This window comes from Rousettus aegyptiacus, unplaced genomic scaffold, assembly GCF_014176215.1.
Source record: "Rousettus aegyptiacus isolate mRouAeg1 unplaced genomic scaffold, mRouAeg1.p scaffold_m13_p_7, whole genome shotgun sequence".
Lineage (NCBI taxonomy): Eukaryota > Metazoa > Chordata > Mammalia > Chiroptera > Pteropodidae > Rousettus > Rousettus aegyptiacus.
Window position 1 is genome coordinate 90734953 of NW_023416310.1, and position 19898 is coordinate 90754850.

A 19898-nucleotide genomic window follows, 5' to 3' on the forward strand; every position below is an offset into this window, starting at 1 on the left:
TGCAGGGAACGAGGCCCCTCGGTCCCTGTGTTGGCTTGGGGTTGGCTGTGACCTCCTTCCCCCGATACGGAGGCAGCCAGTTTGGGGCAGAAGAGCACGAGATCACACATGAAAAGCAGCAGGGAGAAGAACCTGCTGACACCTGCGGGCCCCTCGGTCCGGCCTGGCTGCTCCTCGACCCTTCTCAGTTCTGTGAGCTGATCAATCCTCTTTTGTGTAATACAGTTTGAGTTGGGTTTCTGCCACCTGAAAAGTCCAGACTAATAAAACATCTCACCGAGCTAAAACACAAGTATCTGACAAGTTCTTGACTTGCCTGGCAGGCAATTTTGTTTCCCAGAAAATAGAGGAAGCAACCAGGGAAATTGCTACTCTGGACCTAATTCGGACCAACATGGACAAATTAGCTGGTGAAGTGGATGTGACATGTAACTGGTGAGAAAATGGCCACATTGTCTTGAGTTTGTGGTGACTTGAGAGGAGCAAGGTGGAAACAGAATTTAAAATACAAACTTTAAACTATTATAGTATAATTTCTATAGGATTCAAGATGTTTGGTAACCCTAAAAATCTAAAAAAAGTGCAGCTCATCAAAAATTAAAATATACTCTATTTAAAATGAATACACTTAGTAGAATCAGACTTTAGGAAATATTAATTTAGCACAGTAGCAGGAAATGTTTAAAGAGTCTAAAATTATGTAGCAGGATTGGGAAAACATAAGATTTAAAGTTTTTAAGCATAACTCCTACAACCTAAGCTGTCAGTAGAGAGATCCAATTTAAAATAATGCTAAACTACTAAATTATAGCAACCAATATTACGTTAGTGCCTTTTAAAGTGGGGTTTGATGAGATGCATAGATTACGCCTGAGGGCTAGTGTTGTACAATTCATACAGCGGGCAGCACCTCTCCTGAACGTGTATCAGCTCGCTCAGTGCATCTCTTATACGGTACTTGTCAGAAGACAATGAGGCCTCAGAGAAATATCGTGGCATTCCCAGCTGTGCCAGAAAGACACACCTCCTGGTATCAGGCCACTGTATTGTCTGAACTAAAAAAAATGTGATCTGAAATAGACTCAATTATACAAGAGGAGGGTTTGGTGTAATTATTAAAGCCAGCTTTAAGGCACTGTTCTGGATTTGCTTTAACACAGAACTGAGGCTTTTCATTTTACTTTGGACTGTAGACACCTCTGAAAATTTGATGAAAGCTACAGACTCTCTATTTAAAGAAATACGCCTATATGTAAACTTTGGCAGACAATTTCGGGGAATTCATCTAATTCAGAAGGCCACCTAATAACCTCAGGTTAGGAATTCCAATAATAAATGGAGGAAAACTACCTTAAACAAACCCCAGCAAGACAGACTAACTAACCTTGGTCCAGGGACATAACCTCTTTAAACTTTCTTTTTCTCTAAAATGCAGATATCAATGACTTTTGGTTTATAGAGTTGTAACAAAAAAATGGGATGTTGCATTAAAACCTCAGTACAGTGCTTGGCGCATACATGGTAAGTGCTCAACACATATCAGCCGATGGCATTTTATTTATTATTATTGGTAGGATGTATAATCATCATTATCATCATCGTCATATCATCATCATCAATTAATTAATTACTGGCAGGTCCTGTAATTCCTTAGCAGAACAGGGTTTGTCCAAGGATTTCATAAATAATTTCTTGCCCAGTGGGTTTAGTGAAATACAAATGATAACGGTCCTCTGTTTAAAAGTGTGCAGTCAAACTCCTGTGTTTACAATGTTATTCTCTGTCTCAGGTCGTCACAACAGGGAGTATTTAGTGTAGACAGAAGAAGAGGAAAAAAAAGTCTATCTTTTCTTTCTGCCTGGGTAAAAGCATATTTAGAACAAGAGCAAAATCTATCTCATGAACCACATTTTGGGTTTAGAAAATCTCCCACTGGTTCAGCAACTGTAACCGTTGTGATTTCAGTATAAGTTTTGCCTTGAACTTGCAGCATTTTGGCTATTATTTTACACAAAAATCAGTGACCTAATTCCTTGGCACAGCCCAAATGAAGGGTTTGGACAACAAACAGATTAGAAATCTGGCATCTTTACAAAAAAGTTAAAAGACTGAATGCACAACAGAACTTAAATAAAAGAAAACTTGCTCTTATCTCCTGGGGCCTTGGAAGTTCTCATCCAGACAGATGTCGGACGTCTCCCAATTAGAGCCCGTCAGAAAGCCATCACACAGCAATTGGAACACAAACACACTGTCCAAAAGAACCTCCCAAGCCCCCGTTGCCTGCACCATGCATTCTGTCTGACAAGGCTGGGTTTATGCATTTTGCAGGCTGCCTAACACTCTCATTTGTGTATGTTGCTTTGTGGGGGCACTTAGCACCCTCACGTTCATCTCTCCTTGAATATTCCTGTGGAGGATGCTTGGTGTCCGAGCACTGAATATGTGGGCCTGCCTCAGGTTTTCCACCGTGCATGATTCCTTCCACTGTGGACCTTTGCACCTGCTGTTCTCTCTGCCTCTGCAATCTTCCCTCCCCTCCTTACCCTCCCACCTCCTACTCACTTTTGAGATCTTGACTAGATCAAGAGCCTTATAACACGCTCCATTGTTCCCAAACTTCCCTTTCACAGGCTTATCACAGCTTGTCATTGAATAAGTTTGCTCTTCTGTTTAAGTCGTTCTCCCCCTCTTGATAGTAAAACACCACGGAAACAAGCATCCCAGCCTTGTTCATCTCTGAGCACCCAGCACATCAAAGAGAGCCTGCACATAACATGCCCTCAGTGTGAATTACTCTTGATTTACAGATGAAAGAAGAGAGCAGAGAAGGAAGTCACTTCTCAAGGTCACAGCCCATTAGCAGAAGTGCCGACCCTTGAACCCAGGAACCCTGGCTCTAAGCCAGTTCTTACCACTTCTGTACTGCCTGCGACCACGGTTCTCTTGCCATTTCTAGGGAATATCAATTCAAGTTCCGGTGTCCCAACCCACGGAGGGTATCCAAGGCAATCACAGGCCCAGCTCTTACTGGTAGCAGAACTCCAGTGGCTGCCACTCCACAGACACCCACAGCCCGAGTCAGCATGACACTAGCATTGCATGGCGTGGTCTCCCTCATTCCAGAATCACTCAGCATCTTTCAGGGCGGGTCCCCAAAGGCCCTGCAATTACTCCCACTCTTCCAGAAGTGAGGAGGGTAGGAATGGGGATAATTAAGGAGGAGGGTGACAGGCCTTTCTTCATCACCAAGAATATCTCCCACCTCCTGAAGGCATTTGTGCCCTAGGTTTAATTGTGCATTCTCTCTCATGATCGGAAAGCTACTCACTTCATCACTTAACTCTTTCAGCCTTCTGTGGAGTTCTGGTTACAAGCAGAGCTTAGAAGATACTGATATAGGAGGACAGGAGCTTCATGAGGGCAGGGAACTTGTCTGACTTGCTCACTGCTACCTCTCCAGTTGTTAGGACAGCACTGGGCACACAGGTGATGCTCAGTAGATATTTGTTAAGTGAATGAGCTAAAAGCTTACCCTGTGCCAGGACTTATTCTAACTCTCTATATTATAGGGACTATTAAAAGCCAATTCGACAGGCTAGGCAACCAAGGTTCGGAGAGTTAAGAGACTCACCCAAGGTCAAAATTTAGTAAGCAATGGAGCCAGGACTGAAAGCACCAAATGGGGAAAGATTAGGATTGGGAATTCAGGCAGGAAGGGAAAGACGTTGATTTATTCCAGAGATGTAAACGTGAGGGCAGTTTCAACACTGGAAACGTGTTTACCAGGGAAGGGTGAGAGAAAGACCGTACAACATATTTTCAATCAAGTGCAAAGTCCAGATTCCCAAGGTGGTCAGGGTCCATGAGGACATCGTGCAATTTGCAGATTCAGGCGGGCTTCCCAGCGCATGACTCAGGGTCCTGCAGCAGGAAGCACTTAGGGACCTGGCACAGTGGGATCGATGCTCACTGTAAGGGAAAGGTCTAGTTTCTGCAAGGACCCGAGGAACAGGTAGGACCTGGGCCCCAGGAGGTGAGGGGCAGAGAGCCCTGGAGTGAGAGTCATAAGGCCAGTCCTGCTCTGCCCCTGCATGCACTGGTTCTCACGTAACTCTCTTCTCTCTGGGCCTCACTTTTCCCTCCTATGTAATGGGGGGTGTTACCTTGTAATTTAGAGTGACTTCTGGGATTGAACACCTGTGTGATTATACATACATACAAATAAGTAGTTGTAGAGTCACAGCATCTTAGAAATGGTCGCCTAGCCCAATTCAACACAGGAATTCCTGCTCCAGCATTTGAGCAGATGGTTAGAGGTTCTGTTAAATAGTTCAAGACCTGTGGTTCTTAACCAAGGACGATTTTACTTCCCGGGGATACTTAGCAATGTCTGAGATATTTTTGGTTGTCACAGTGGGAAGGGGGTATGTTATTGGCATCTTTTCAGGAAAGGCCAGGGGTGCCGCTAAATACCCTGCAATGCACAGGACAGTCCCCACACCGAAGGATTATCTGGCCCAAAATGTCAATAGTACCAGGGTTGAGAAACTCTGCTCTAGGCAAAGTTATTCATTTTATTTTATGGGAACTCCTGGCCCTGGGCCTTTGTAGCTATGTCAATCTTGATAAGAAGACACACTCCCTATAACTGCCTCCCTGGCCTTAGAACTGCCTTGCAGGGAAACTGGAAGGAAGGGCCTTCACTCCTCCCTAAGACAGCTATTCAAACCTCTGGGGATGGCTAATCATAGCAATTCAGCCAACAATGATCACTATAGACTGAATACTGGTGGGGCCAATGTCAGGAGCAAAAGTTCTCAGAGAACAGGCTAAGACGTGAGTGTAAGCTGGAGGGGACTGGGTGCAAACAAAGGGCTGTGGGGACTCAGGGAGGTAGGAGTGTGTTAAGTTGTGGGTGGGGTTGGGTTGCCTGAGGAGTTTATAAAGTGGGTAGTGACTAAACTGGGCACGGAATGATAGGATTTGCAACGGAGGTATATGAACAAAACCCAGAGGCACGTGGGCCATGAGTTTATTTGAGGGGCCGAAAACCATCCTGGTCTCAAGGCCAGGCCTGGGTCCACCCCTGCCCACCTACCTGCTCACCCTGGCCACGCTGGTTCCCCTCAGTCTTCCACACCTGCCATTTCTTTGCCCATCGGCAGATTCTGTCCCCTCAGGGTGGCCTATCTCATTCCTCCCCTCTGTGCCCAGTTAACATCCTTCAGATCCCAGCTCCCAACTCTTCCTTAGGAACTTTCCCTGATGCCCCTCCATACCCCTTTATGTACTCTCACAGTCCCATATCTCTCTCCCTTTTAAAACTTATTGTGGTTGACAGTTTTGTGCATAATTATAGACACTGGTCCCTCCCTCAGTGGACTAGGGCTATGAGGGTAGGGCTGTGGCTGGAACTCCCTATGGACCCTGGCACAGAACTAGCACATGGTAGGGGCTCAAAAAATAGTTGCTAAATGGATGAGAAAACATTTGAAAGCTGGCAGTTTAAGTGTTGGGTTGGTTCAAGGCTAGAGAGGCAGTTTGAGACTTCAGTGAAAGGGTCTTAAGTGCTAGGCTAAATTGGTGGGTAGGGATGAGCCCAAAGACCTCTCAACAGGGCTGTGCCAAGAACACTGTGATGCCCAGGAAGATGGACTGGGCAGAGGGTGGAGAACTGAGCAGAGCTTAGAGACTGATGCAAGAATCCTGGAGCCAGAGGGCTGGACCTTGGGAAGGGGAGGAGGGAAAGCAGCCCTGCTTTGCTTCTTAGAGACTGCTGGTTCCCTCCCACTCCTCCTTGTGCCTCCTGAGAGTCTGCGAGAAGACCTGAGAAGTAGTCTGCTGTGATGCTCTGAGACGTAGGGAGAAAGGAGGGCACAGGGAGGTGGGGCAGAGGCTGCGTTGCTGCAGACACTCTACCGCCCAGGCGTCCCTCTGAGGTTCTCTGACCCCTTGGCCTCATTCAGCCCAACCTCCCACCACCCCCCGGCAGAGCCAGAGGAGTCTGCTCGGAGCACCGCCAGGGAAGCAGGCCAGCCGAGCAGCGGGTGGAGGTGCACAGGGACAGAAGGCAGATTACATGTCACTTCATATTAACCACATCGGCAACTTTCCCGATCCACCCAGAGAGGGGCGAAGTAATTGCAATTTTGAGGAAAAGCCAAAAGCAAAGATAACTCTGAAATGAAAGGAGATTGTATCTCCTTTCCAGTCATCGGTGGATTGGAATGCCTGAAAGAGGGTCAGATTTGCTTACCTGTGAGGTACATCTCCTCCCCTTCAGTGAACATCTGGTGGCAGCGTACACATCTGGCACAGGTTGGGTGGTAGTGCTTCCCTCCTGCCTATGGAAATAAAAAGCACAGGAGGTCAGAGCTGGGGCTGCTGTCCCGTGGGATTGGTTTTGAACATTTCCAGGGGTGTCTTCATGGCCCTTAGGTTGGATGAGAGTCTACCCAGGTGAGTTCAGAACCATGTAAAAGTCTGCCCAGGAAGCTTGGTGATTCCATACCTGGGGTCCCTGATGGCAGTTTTGGGGGACTTCTCTGGACACATGCACTTCTCTTCTGGCAGTATAATAGCCCTTTGGAGGCCACTGGTCCCTCCTCCTCATTTCCAGTGAGAAAATAATCCTGCTTTGAGGACATCTTAGTATTTTCCGCCAAATAGGACCCTTACCATTAGTGGTATAAGAGATGATTTTAAGCAGCACGTGGACCCAGGATTTAACAATTGCATTAGTGAAAAAAATGATCTCCTTTTCAATTTTTTATCAATTCTTCCAATTTTTTACCAAGGGGAAAATACAAGCTTGGTACAGTGTGTCTTTAACATCTATTAAAAATTTACAAACTTACCTTTTTAAGAATAAGAACAGGTGTGAGGCCGGGAGCCTTTACGAGCAATTGAATCTAACTAGAACTATATTTATTTTTTGGTTACCAGCAATATGTCAAGTGATCCTGGTTTTCCTGTTATGTTATATAAATTTTCTTATATGTTAGTGAGCCAACTTAAAGACAATTTTAAGTATTAGTTAAGAATGAGTACACAAGGTTCACAGACATGGCAGAAATGATGAGAATGACATGTGAAGAACAGAATTTTAGTACTCGGTGGACAAATGAAGGGACCTGCAACGCCACTACCTGTTGGGGAGCCTCCGACCCCAAGACGACGCCCATGATTGTTGCACCTGGGTGCCTCTGCCCTATCCCCAGCTCGCCCCAGCCTGGCCTCGGTGAGCCCCCTTCTTTATTCCCACTTTCCTTTTCTACCATTATTCAAAGTAAAAAGAAAAGTGATCTGCAGCTGCGGAAGTAGCTTCAGAGAGGTTGTGACTCAAGGTCCACTGGAAGCCAGTAGCACTGTGAGAGAGTCACCGGCCCAGCATCACTTCCGTGCTGACAATTCTGACACTACAGTCCCAGCCAAGGGGACTTGATGTGTCAGGCACTTCAGTGGTGGCTCCAGAATTTTATATGGGAGAAGCTTAGCTTAGTGCAGGGATTGGGTTAGAAGGTGGGGCTTGTTCTGAAGGTATATTTTGCATGTTAGGGCAAGGTTTTATGGAGGAGGGTTATGCTTAGGGGAAACTGATGGATATTGGGAGAGGGGTGTTAAAGCCCCTCCCCAACCCCCAAGCTATCACCTGGCCTGATGCTAATGGGCTCCTTCCAATTCCAGAAGTATAATTGCATGTTGCCGAAGGTCTATTTCTGAACCTTTTTATTACAGGGGAGGGGGTTGGGCATGGCCTTGCCTATTCTGGAAATACTTGATTTATTCAAAAAATTTAGCAAAAATGTGGAAAGGGCAGATTTTTTAAAAAGGGGAAAAAACCCCCCTCTGATACCTCTTATTTTCAGTCTTGGTTGTTTGCGGGGCTCCCACCAGTGATAAAATGTCTTTATCACCACAAAGCAAACTGTTCAAACTTCAGAAGGCACCCGCTATTGTCCCGAGCTAAGACGCTGTGGCACTGATTCTCCCACACCATGACAAGGATAATCAGTTTAATTAGTAGCCTCTTCCTACTTTGTGTCTCTTTATCACTGGAATTATAGACCTGTTTTCCAGGGTGGCAACAGCACGTTGGCAAAACTAAAGCGTGGCATCCTCCTAAATGTCATGCCCCACCACTCAGCCCCAGCCGACAGAGGCTTTGTGCCCACCTTGGCACTCTGGCCACAGATGGCCCTGAAACAGCTAGAGGGAGGGAGGGAGGGAGGCTGCCAGAGCAGCTGGCACCAGCATAAGAGAAACCAAGTCAACGAGATGAGACATCCTGTCCGTTAACAAACTGAAGTCTAGAAAATAGTGAGGAAAAATGGCAAAGAATTAGTACCTGAAAAATAGGGCCATATCGGAGAGGACTAAGAACCACACTCAAGGTTAGGAAAAGCAGCATACGGGCACCAGGTTTGTGGTTTTCCTTGGTGAGCACACAGACTAAGAAGGAAGGAGTGTGACTGGTACTTAGCATATTCAGCTCTGTCACTGAGGAAGTGTGGGGTGGCCCAGGGAGGGAATGGGAAAGGGAAATGGAATTTAATTAAGTGCCTATTGTGTACCTGGCAATGTGCTGGGCCCTATCGTGGGCAACTGTTATTTCGGCCTGACCAACATCCTTCCTCCTTCTTCCAGAAATAGCATCAAGCCTTTCCTGGGTGGGACTTCCATTTTCCCACGTCAGTTCACGTGGTTAAGTAGGGATGACCCTAACTAATAAGCGGATTCCAACACTGATCCTAGATATTGGTTCAGAGATGGGCCTGAGATTGTCCAGTAGGAGTCAGTCCTAGGTTGCTTGCTGAGCTTTTAGAAAAGAGAAGCTCTCCTTCCTTTGGGGATGCTGGCCGATAGGAAGGATGTAAGCCTGGAGTGACTGGTGTCCAACTTCATGAGGGAAAGCCTTCCTGAGGGGAAAGCCTTCCTGAGGGTAAAGCCAACCAAAGAGAGTGAGAGCCAAGATGGTGAGATATTCCAAATGCATTTGTTTGAGCACTGGATCCAGCTGTGCCTGAAGCCAGAACTACTCCTGGGCTCTTTAGCATGGGAACTGATAAATTTCCTTTTTTGGCCTGAGCTATTTGAGTATAGTTTCTGCACTTGCAACCAAAAAAGGTCCTAACTATAAAGGAAAAACACACTCATTTGTAAAGGAAAAACACACTCATTTGTGTCTCCTTAACTCTCACACTACTACCACATTCATAGCATTTCTGACACCCGATGTGTGAGTCTCCCTCGCCCCCACCCCCGCCCCAGGCAATTCTTTGTGACACCAGCTGAGTGTCCTACAATTTAACTTCATTCTGACACTGTCTACCTGGATAAAGTATCAGGCCTCACAGTTTAAAGGCTCAGTCCCACAAGACCGTTCCCCTCATGTCCCTACACACACTTCAGATACCAATCTCAAGTCTCAGATTGTCTCCTGTACTTCTGATCAACTGGTTATAAATTGGGGTTCCCATCACCCCCACGTTGGGTTCAGTAATTTGCTAGGATGGCTCATAGAACTCAGGGAAACACTTATGTTTACCAGTTTATTATGAAATGACATGATAAAGGAAACAGATAAACATCCAGATGGAAGAGATGCGCAGGGCCAGGTACTTGGATATGGGGAGGAGCTTCTGTGCCCTCCTGTGGCGTACCATTCTCCCAAGGTCCACATGCTCACCAACCCAGAAGCTCTCCGCACCCTGTACTTTTGGGATATTGGAGGCTTCATAACATAAGCAAGATCCATCATTAATTCAGACCCTCTCTCCTTCCGGGAGGATGTGGGATAGGGCTGAAAGTTTTAAGTGTCTAATTATGACTTATGACAAGAATTGCCTTATTAGAAAAAAAAGACTCTCTAGGCACCCAGGAAATTCCAAAGGATTTAGGAGCTTGGTGTCAGGAACCGGGGTCAAAAACCAAATATTAGAACAAAAGATGCTCCTAGTGCACTTATCACTTAGGAAATTACAGGGATTTTAGGAGCTTTGTGCCAGGACCTAGGGGCAGAGACCAATATATATATTTTTCTATCATTTCACACTAACATATCCATTGGGAGTTAAATAATAGTAGTATTCTCATTGATAGATAAAAACTCTAAGACTCAGAGAAAGTGACTTGCTTAAGGTTTCATGCTTAGACATGGTAAAATTGGGATCTAAGTCCGTTTTACTCCAAATGTGTTTTTTTTTTTCATGACATCATATTGCCTCAAAGACCCCTCATTGGCTGGGAGCTGTGGGCAGTGATGTGGGATATAGGAATGTGGAGCCCTAGATTTTGTTCTCTCTCTACCAGAAATACTGCATGTGACCTTGGAAAAGCATCACATATCTTGGGGCGCCCTTTTCTCATCTGTAAAATGAGAAGGGTGAACTAGTTGACTGCTAAAAGTCTCTTCCAGGTCTAAGAAAAAAAAAATCAATACGTCCAAGATGCTAATGGAGCCTCGTACAAATGGAATCAATTGAAATGCAGTCACAACCGCTGCCTGAGAACAGGAGGCTCCCGCAGTACTCAAAGACAGTAAGAAGCAGGGAAAACTCAACCACCACGGACGCTGACACAATTTCAGAGCAGCTTGGAAATGTTGGGACAAATTCCTGTCTGCGGCTCGGTGTGTAATCAAAGTTTTTTCCTTCTTGAAAGAAAAGTCTACTTTTATGATCTTCCACCCCATCGACCCTTCCCCCCACTACGATCTGGATGCCTCTCTCCCATAGTCCTGCAGACCCCAAAATCGGTTGTCCTGCAGGTGACTTTCCCTTACACCCCACAGCTTTTCCTCAGCCCAAACGGCTTTTAACTGCTCTACAGAATCTGATCAACACTGTCCTCAGCCATCTTTTCTGAAGGTCTGTCTTCTCACTGCCCTTCCCCCAATCTCCCCACACACCCCAGGCTGCATTTCTTCATTCTGCGATAACCGATGACTCCTTCGTCGTCTCCTGCCAGCTGTAAGCAGCTACTCCTAAGGCCACCTTCAGTGTGTGCCCTCTCCCTCTCCCTCTCCCTCTCCCTCTCCCTCTCCCTCTCCTTCTTCCTCTCTCTCAGAAATCCTGATGACTCCCGTGATGCTGACTATCATTCAAATACCAGCACTTTTTTAGGTTGGTCCCTCCAGGCCTGAGAGCTTTGCCTCTGAGCTCTGATCCACATTTCTGACAGCCCTCTTGAAACCATCCTGGAATTTCAATCACAACCTGTCCTAAACGGAACTCACTGTGTTTCTGCTCAGAACATCTTTCCCTGCCATCCCCAGTTCTGCAGGTGTCAACACCAGACTTCCTCTCACCCAGGCTTGACACTGTGGTGTAACTACTGGCCTCTTCCTTATCTTTGAATCTTCATGTCTACGAGTTGCCCCAAAGTTGCAAAGCTATTGGAATTCTACTTCCATAATCATGGAGATATGGTGGTTGTCATTTCCACTGCAACTGTACCCCTTGAGTCCTTCCTGTGGGGTCATGGCCTCCTTGCTGGTCTTCTACTTCCAGTTTCTTTCCTCCAAACTTAGCTTGTGTACATCAGATAATTCCAGATCACCGTGTTATCCTCTCTAAAGTGCATCTCTAAGCAGGTCTCTTCTGCTATGTCTTTCTACAACCCCCCTTTGCCCGGTGAATTATAAACTCCTCATCCTGTTATTCGGGCCTCAGTAACCTGGGCCCAGTACCCTACCTGTGCTCCTGTTTCATGCCTTATCATCTGGGTTGCACTCTACTGTTCCCTGCAAATGCTTAATAATTTATCAATGCTGCACATTTATTTTATTTTCTCTCACTCCCTACAATCTTTGAAAAATAAAATCTTATCATGTTGCTCCTTGGTTTAAAACTCTTTAATGGCTTCTCGTTGCACTTACTATAAAATCCAAACTCCTGTAAAGCCCTCTGTGATATGCTCTATATGATATACTTCATCTTCCTCCCGTCCCCATTTATATAATTCAGCCCCATTGGCCCTTTCTCTATTCCATGAATGGGTCAAGCTCATTCTTCCTCTAGCTTTTCCTTTTCATCTTCAGTTTCAACGCATCCCTCAGAGAGTCCTTTCCTGGTTGCCACACTCTCTCCTGCTGAACTCGGATGTAGTTGCAGAATCCTTCTCAACACAGTACTGACTCCAGATAACCACAACCGACTGGCCAGATTCGTGAGAATGAATGATTCTGTTCATAAGAGCTGATGTCGTCTGCCGTTTCCCAACCACTGCCAAATGGGAAAAGTGAGGCCTAGACAGGCAAAGATACTCACCCCAAATCTGAGCATGAGTTAGCAGTTGAGTAAATATTAGAGCCCAATTGTTCCTGCTCTTAGGCTATTGTTTTTCCTTTACACCAAACTCTTTACTGTTTTTAACCGTTCAAGGTGGGTGGTCCCAAAGCACAGATGGCTTCCTGGGCCCACAGGTGTGGGAAGGAAGGCCAGGAAGGCCAGCAGACAGGGGATCAGGAAGGGTGCTGCAGGTTGTCTCTCACTGGCAGAGCGAGCTATGCATCAGAGGTGGAGGAGAGCTGTTGCCATGGCGACGGACTAGCCAGAGAAGGGCTTAGGGAGCAGGCTGCTAGACAAGCTGGTTCTTAAATCAGCACATTTACCAAATGTTTAAAAAATAAAAAACGGCTTCCATCCTCCAGCAGGGTTAGGAAGAAAAATCAAAATTGTTATTTCCCAGTAATCTCTCTAGGTCTGATTCCAGAGAAGTAACTGATATTTCCATTACAGTATTTTTGAACCAGGAATAATTTTGTCCAGCTTTTCATTTTGGGTTATCTGCTCAAGGTCAAGTAGCAAGCTAAGCTGGAGCAGAGGAAGTTGGGGAGGTGGAGGCTATGGACAAAGGGAGGTGGGGTGACTTTTCTCTACCTTCAGTGATGACTTTTTGGAATCACAGGCCATCCAACTCAAACACCTTCCTGGTTAATTGGTTATTTGTACCCACTCACCTCCAATACCCTGCCGCTGATGTATCGGTCACAGGTCTCGCATTTAATGCCAAACTGGGAGTGGTAGTCAGACTCGCAGTACGGAACACCATCCCTGCAAGAGGAAATCCACACAGGAAGAGGAAGTTGGGGGGTCTGCGGGGGCGTCATGTGGAGGTTCCAGTACCTGCAGCCAGTGCGGACTAGGCCAAAATTAGAAGCACAGGGGGAGCTCGTTAAAAATGCAAACTCCCCAGACACCCCTTAGATCTCTGGAATTAAAGAATCTCTGGGAGGGAGGCCTGGGAATCTGCATCTTGGCAAACTCCCTGAGCAGGCCTGGAAACCATTGGTCTGCTGCTGCCAGCTCTCTCTTCCCCATTCTCTTGCTTCCTCCTCCCCACAGGTTCTCCAGACCCACTCTCTTCCCTTTACCCTAGAGGGCTCTTTTTAAAAATTATTTTAAAAAACTTATTAAGAGTTATCTTATTTAGCACTGGTCATATCTGCACTTGGCACAAACAAAGGCTTAAAGGATAAAGTCTTCACCCTCCTCTCAGCCCCTCCCAGTTTCTCTTCCAGGAAAACCAGGAGGCAATCGATGTGATCAATTTTTTACATATCTTTTAAGAGGGCTCCTCTTCTAATTAAAAATTTCACCTGTAGTGAAAGAATCATCTGACTGTGCTCCTGGATCAATAGATAATAAGAACTTTCTCTGACTACCTTTGTGCTCTCTTTTTTTTGCCCAGCACTTATTAAGTTATCAGGCAGTAATAAGATTATTGTTAATTATTATTATACTACCCCCTACTACTGATAGCCACTCACATTTATTGCTTGGTGTGTGGTAGGCCCACTGATAGTGTTTTACATAGATTATTTCATTTAGGCTTTATGGCAGCCCTGAGAGTTCGGACTTATCAGTTCCCCCATTGTGTGGGTGAGAAAACTCAGCTCGGTTGACCTAGAGGTGGATTCACACCCGGGTGGTCTGGTTTCTTGGCGTTAAAGGATATGGCTCCAGTGAGTCCTAGAGCTCAGCACAGTGCTGACCTGTAGTGACCACTCGGTAAATGCCAGCCAGACGGATCCCCATGCTCTCTGACACAGGTCTCCAAGGAGGATCTTTAGCACCAATGTGGAGCTAGTTGGGGGCATCAGAGAGCTCAGCCCAGCTCTGGGTCTGGCCTAGTTTAAAGACTAGATCTGATAACATCTCTTTGAAGTGCTGATGACATCTGTGAGGAGAGAGGAACATTTCCCCCACTTTGGGGATAACAGAACTGACTCACACATAGAAAGCCTAAGGGACAGGCATGTCATTGTTCCATTTCCAAGTTGCCGCCATGTTAGATTGCTAGGAGCCAACCTTGGGCAGCAGGGCAGTCAATATTTTCCAGAAGGTGAGGCAGAAGTGAGGACCACTGTCCAGCAAGTCTGTGGGCCCTTGAGATAAGCCTCTTACCCTGTCCAACCCTTCCACACTCTGTAGGTATGGGAGGATGACTCTGCTGTGGGATAAAGTCATTTGTCAGGAGGTAGGGACAATGAGCCACCAAAGTTTGGGTATAAATCCCATCACCACCTCTTTTGGACCCATAGGTTGGTAGGCTTTGGGGGAATTTGTAATATACATGATTCTAAAAAGAAGCAGATGGTAAAAGTAAAATTTACTAAGTATTTATTAGGTATGAAGCACAGATCTCCGAGTCTTTACATAACCCTGTGAGGTAGCTCATCTTATCTCCATTTTTATAAATGAGGAAACTGAGACTCAAAGTAATTAAGTCTCATTCCAACACCATGCAAGCTGGGCTTGTAACTTTGGCATCGATGCCCAGAGCCAGTTCCTATAGGCACTTGTCACTCTGTTGGCAGACAGCTGGAGAGCCCACCTCGAGAGGAGCTCTGAGCAAACCCTTACTCTCCCGGAGAATTTAGGCTTAGGCTTCCAGAGTCAAGGACTCCTGGTGGTGAATCACTAAGGGCACACCTTACTTGGCAGGCACAGAGTGGGATGCCAAAATCCTACTAACATGACACGCAAAGCTCTCAGTGGTGTGACCTCAGTTCACCTCTTCAGCCTTGGACCCTGCTGCACCTGTGCACATGCCTGAACTCCCACAAACAGGATGGACTTGTCCGATACCTTCCTGCCCTTGCTGAGGCTGGGCATTCTGCCTAGATTTTCCTTCTTTGCATTTTCAAATCTTCCCCCATTCCCTCTTATGAAGGTCCAGCTCAAATATCACCATCTTCCTTGAAGAACTCACAGATTCCAGATTCCACTTCCTGCTAGTTAGAAGCGATCCCTCCTTTCCCTGAATATTCCTAGCCCTTCACTTGGACCTCAGACACAGACCCATGCTGTCTGGCCTGCATCCATCTCCCCTTCTGCCAGTAATGATACCTCGCCTGTGTTTCCTTCAGGAGCCGCCCCTCCTGACTCGCAGTTACCGTGAGCCACACAGGGTGGCTCTCTGGCTCTAGGGGTTACATCCTTTTGGCCAGCAATTGATCAAGAATGGGAGTATGACCCCAGGGTGGCCAAGTCCGAGGCAGCTGTGGGACTTTTGGGGGAGTTCTTGGGTAAGAGGCCTCTCTCTGCTGGGCTTGCTCAGCTGGTAGAAATAAAGCCTGGAGTTGCTGGTGGTCACCATTCAGGTCGGGCCTGCTTGAGAATACGTTCAACAAAGAGGAATGCAGAGCTGAGAGAGAGGGACAGAGACACTTCTGAAGTGCTGATGACATCTTCAAGCTTCTGGATTAGGCCATGCCCGAAGACAGCATGCCCCTGGGCTTCCCAATCTATGAGTCAGTAACCTCCCATTTTCGCTTTTAAGTGAGTTTGAGTTGGATTCATGGTGATGCTGTCACTTGTGATCAAAAAAGGTCTTAAAGAATAAAACTTCTCTTGAACTCCCTATCACATATTCCCTAATGTCATAATTATGTATATAACTTATCTTCCTTATTAGACTATAACTTCCCTGACAGCAGAAACGATGTATGTTGTACGTTACATGGTTACTATGCCTTAGCATTGGGCTGGAGAATGGTACCTAGGAAGTGTCTGGCGTCATAAAGTATCAAAGCTGTGAGGGTTTGTGGCTGTAATTTCTTTTAGGTACTTGAGTATACACATGCGATCACTAGGCCTGATGGTGAGGGAGCTTGTCTAGTACTGCAGTGTGCAGGTCACTGGGGGCTGGGCCCTCGCTCCTGAGAACTTTGTGTGCCCACCATCATCTCCTCTCATCTCCATTAGATTCATTCAATGACTATATTATTTACTATGGGTCGGGCACTGTGCTAAAGGCAGCAGTGAATAAAACAAAGTCCCCACCCTGGCGAAGACAGACATTAAATATTATCAAGTTATTTACTCCCCTGAGCCTCAGTTTCCACAGCTTTTAAAATGGGGATAAATACTTCATGGGGGTAGTTATAGGGTTTAATGAGATAATCTATATACGGCAGTTAGTACGTTCCTTGTACATAATAAAAAATAAATGGTAGCTAGTATTATTATTTAAAAGTTAACATGGATAAATATGTAACTGCAAATGATGTCAGGTTGGATAAAGGAAACAAACAGAGCACTATGAGGGCCAGTATTGGGGGAATGGAGGTGGGAAGAAACGGTTTGAGGCCCCCCTCTGAGAAGACGGCATGGGACCCGAGACCAGGGGGAAGAAAAGGAGCATGTGAAAAAGGAAGAAAAGCATCTCAGGCAAAGGAAACACGGCAGGAGGGCCCAAGGGCAGGGGAGATGCTGTTTGTGGCTGAAGTGTGGTAGTTGGATGGAAATGGCAGGAGACGCTACTGGACGGACATTCAGGCGAGGGCCAGAGCAGGTAGCTTGGGAGGATGTAGAGGCCCGGGAAGCTAGGGTGGCGAGGGGGAGAGACCCACTTGCTGATGTACTCTCCAGTGAGGATGACGCTGCAGGTCTGGCATTTGAAGCAGCTAACGTGCCACTGCTTATCCAGCGCCAGGAGAGACTGGCCGTGCTTGATCTCCTCCTTGCACCCAGCACAGTCTGCAAAGACAAGAGGACACTGCTGAGCAAAGCATCCTGGGCCCCTTGACCACTGCCACCATCTCATGCCCAAGTCAAGGACACCCCGCTGTGAACACCAGTTTCTCACAACTGCTCCCACCTTGGCGCTAGCACCTGTCTAGAGCTCCACCAGATGTGAGAGAAGGCCGCCGGAGCCTTGGCCTCTCAGCAAGGTGTCTTGGCATGAGAGAGAAAGAAAGAGAAACCCCCTAGGGTTCCTTCAGAAAATTCCCTTTGTCCGCTTGACCACTCTTCATCCAAAGCAGACCCCACACAGCTCCCGGCCTGCCCTCAAGCAGCTAAGTAAACTGATGCTGCTCTCCATGACCTGGGGACCTACCGTGTCAGCACCACAGGCTCCGCCCAGGCCCCCTGGGCTTTATCAAGATCTTGGCTCACAGTAAGGTTTGAGAAGCACTACTCCAGGGGATATGCTTAGTATCTATTTTTTTCTTACCCTTAGGCTGGAAGCTCAATGGCCAGGACCACGTCTATGTTTTGTGGTTGAATCTACTCAAAGCATATTTGCTGAATGAGTATGAATGGGCAGGCCTTATGGTACCTAAGCAGAGTGCAGAATTTACCACGCCTGCCCGCTCCACAATGTGCTTCTGTACAAAACATTTGCATCCCCGAGCGGTAAGATTAAAGAGTCCTATGAGACTGTCCCAAACCAGAAAGGTGACCTCGCTCTCCGTCCCCATCACCCTGGAACATGTACTGGAGCCACAGAATGTGTGGGTCCTGGCAGCTGCATGTGGCTCAGTCAACTTCTGAGGAGAGGCAGGAAATGGAGCCAGAGTCCAAGGTACTTGGGAGATGCTGGGAATTGAGACCCAGCCGACCGGATGCCCCACTCTGGAGGAGGAAAGGGTCATGGAGCAAAGTTTACCAGAGGACAAGCCTCCCTCTTGGTGACACAAGACAAACACACACTTCGGAGCAGCGGGGAGAAAGAGACTGCATGTCACAATGGGAGAGCCTGGCTGGAAGCCCTCACATCCAGCTGGGAGCCAGTCCTGGGGGAGCAGTCCGCATGTCTAGGAATGGGGGTGTGCCCCTGCAGGCTGTGGGGAGGGTCTGAGCCCTGATGAAGTGTTCTGGAAGGGAGTTCCCACAGTATGTGCCTCTGGCTACTTAGTCTTTCTAATATCTTTTAGAGCCTGAGAAGGTCTTGAGTGCAAAATTTTTCAAGCCCCAGGCCTTCAAATGGGGGGCTGAGAAAATAGTTTTGGGGTTTATTTCTTTTTCTTCCTTTTCTCCTAGGATAAGTCTACCTGTTCCCCCTGTCCTAGTAATCACATGCTTCTTAAGAGAGGTTCTGACACCCTACCCTTTTACAGACAGATAGGAGTCTGAAGTGATTTGCTCATGCTTGGCAGAGGGTTCAGGTGTCTGGTCTAACTTTCTAGGTCATATAAAAAACTGCACTTGTGTCTCTGTGGGCCTCCCCATAGTCCCACCCAATGCAGGAATCTATAGCATTCTTGACAGATAGGCACCATCCTCCACTTAGTCACCTCCAGGGGTGGGCAGCTCACCTCTTTTGAAGAAGCCCACTTTGCCTTTGGATAGGCAAGACTGCCTGACCATCTCTATATGGAGCTGATACCAACTCCTTGTGATGCCCCCTATTTTATGCAACCAAGAATAATCTACCTCTTTTCCCACATGACATTGCCTTCAAATATTTAAAGACAGCTACAGTTTCTCTCTTCTCTTGCATTTCTTACACTTCACTTTTCCTTGATTGAAATGGTCATGCACTGACCAAATTCGCTTGTGGATTCCATGGAGATCAGGATGTCATTGGCCAACGACACAATTCTCTACTGCTCCAATAAAACATATTTGAAGAGCTGCATTCTTTCATGGCCACGTTCTAGTAACAAGTCCCATCTCTCTAAGTTGTGATGACCTATCTGGAATGAGTTAACACCTTGAGTTAAAATTTAAGAGGCAGTACAGTATAGTGGTTAGAGGTTGGGCTAAGAGCTTAGAGTGAGGGGCGAGAGGCTAGCCGAGGGGAGATTCTGGGCTCCCCCATTTGCTAGTTGTATGATTAGGCCCCAGCCCCCTCATCTGAATCTCTTCCTTATAACACTGGTGTGAAGATGAATTGAAATCAGGTCTGCAAGGACTTAGCACAGTGCTTGGCACATATGTGCCCAAAAAGTGGTTGTCATAATATTTCGCATTCTCATGTTTTTAACCCATATTCTCTGAATTTTCCAAAATCTGATCTGAGGCCAGAAGCAATATCCTTGTTGTGGGAAGGCCTGCTGACCTCTCCTGAGAACTCGGGGATGCCTTCTCCACGTGGTTTTTCTTTTCATGTTGTCCTGGCCTCATTTTTATTAGGACCTTTTTCTCCCTCTTCTTCCTCCTTTTGCTCTTGGTCACCAGTGGAGCCTCGGGCACCCCATCCAGGAGCCCGTGAGTCTCGTGTCATAAGCGAGGTCAGGAACACCACGCCCTGTCCCGAGTTGGTTTCTGCAGAGCCAGCTGCCCCTTCCTCATATGTCCCGCAACATTCCAAACTTACAGCCTTCAGCTGGCAGAAAGTATGATGCCACCGCCTGTTCCTCCCAAACCCCCCAGTCGACTGAGGTCTTTAATGACCCCAGACGGCTATTTTCAGTTTTTTCGACTACGTCATTCACTCCACCTAGATCAGCAGAAATGGGGTTGTGAGTCACAGCAAGCTCCCCATCTTGTTTTAGGCAACTAATCCAGGAAGACAGCCCCCTTCCCAATTAGCAAATCACGTCTTTGGTGTAGTGTGTTAATGGAATAGACAGACTCTAGGGCCAGACTTCCTGGACTCGCATCCTAGTTCCTTACTTACTATCTGTGTGACTCTGGGCAAGTCATTTATTTTCTTTAAAG

The 19898-nt window shown here is 46.8% G+C and overlaps 1 protein-coding gene across 9 annotated transcripts in view; it reads right to left on the minus strand.

The window, feature by feature from the left end:
- Positions 1–19898, minus strand: part of ABLIM3 (actin binding LIM protein family member 3) — a 99773-nt gene that overhangs the window by 32040 nt on the left and 47835 nt on the right. For all 9 annotated transcript variants that reach the window (XM_016150342.2, XM_016150340.2, XM_016150338.2 and 6 more), the window contains 3 exons: positions 16862–16988; positions 12965–13058; positions 6260–6347 (listed from right to left, as the gene is read on the minus strand). In XM_016150342.2, coding sequence (XP_016005828.1) covers positions 6260–6347; positions 12965–13058; positions 16862–16988 — 309 coding nt within the window. The remainder of the gene's footprint in view (positions 1–6259; positions 6348–12964; positions 13059–16861; positions 16989–19898) is intronic.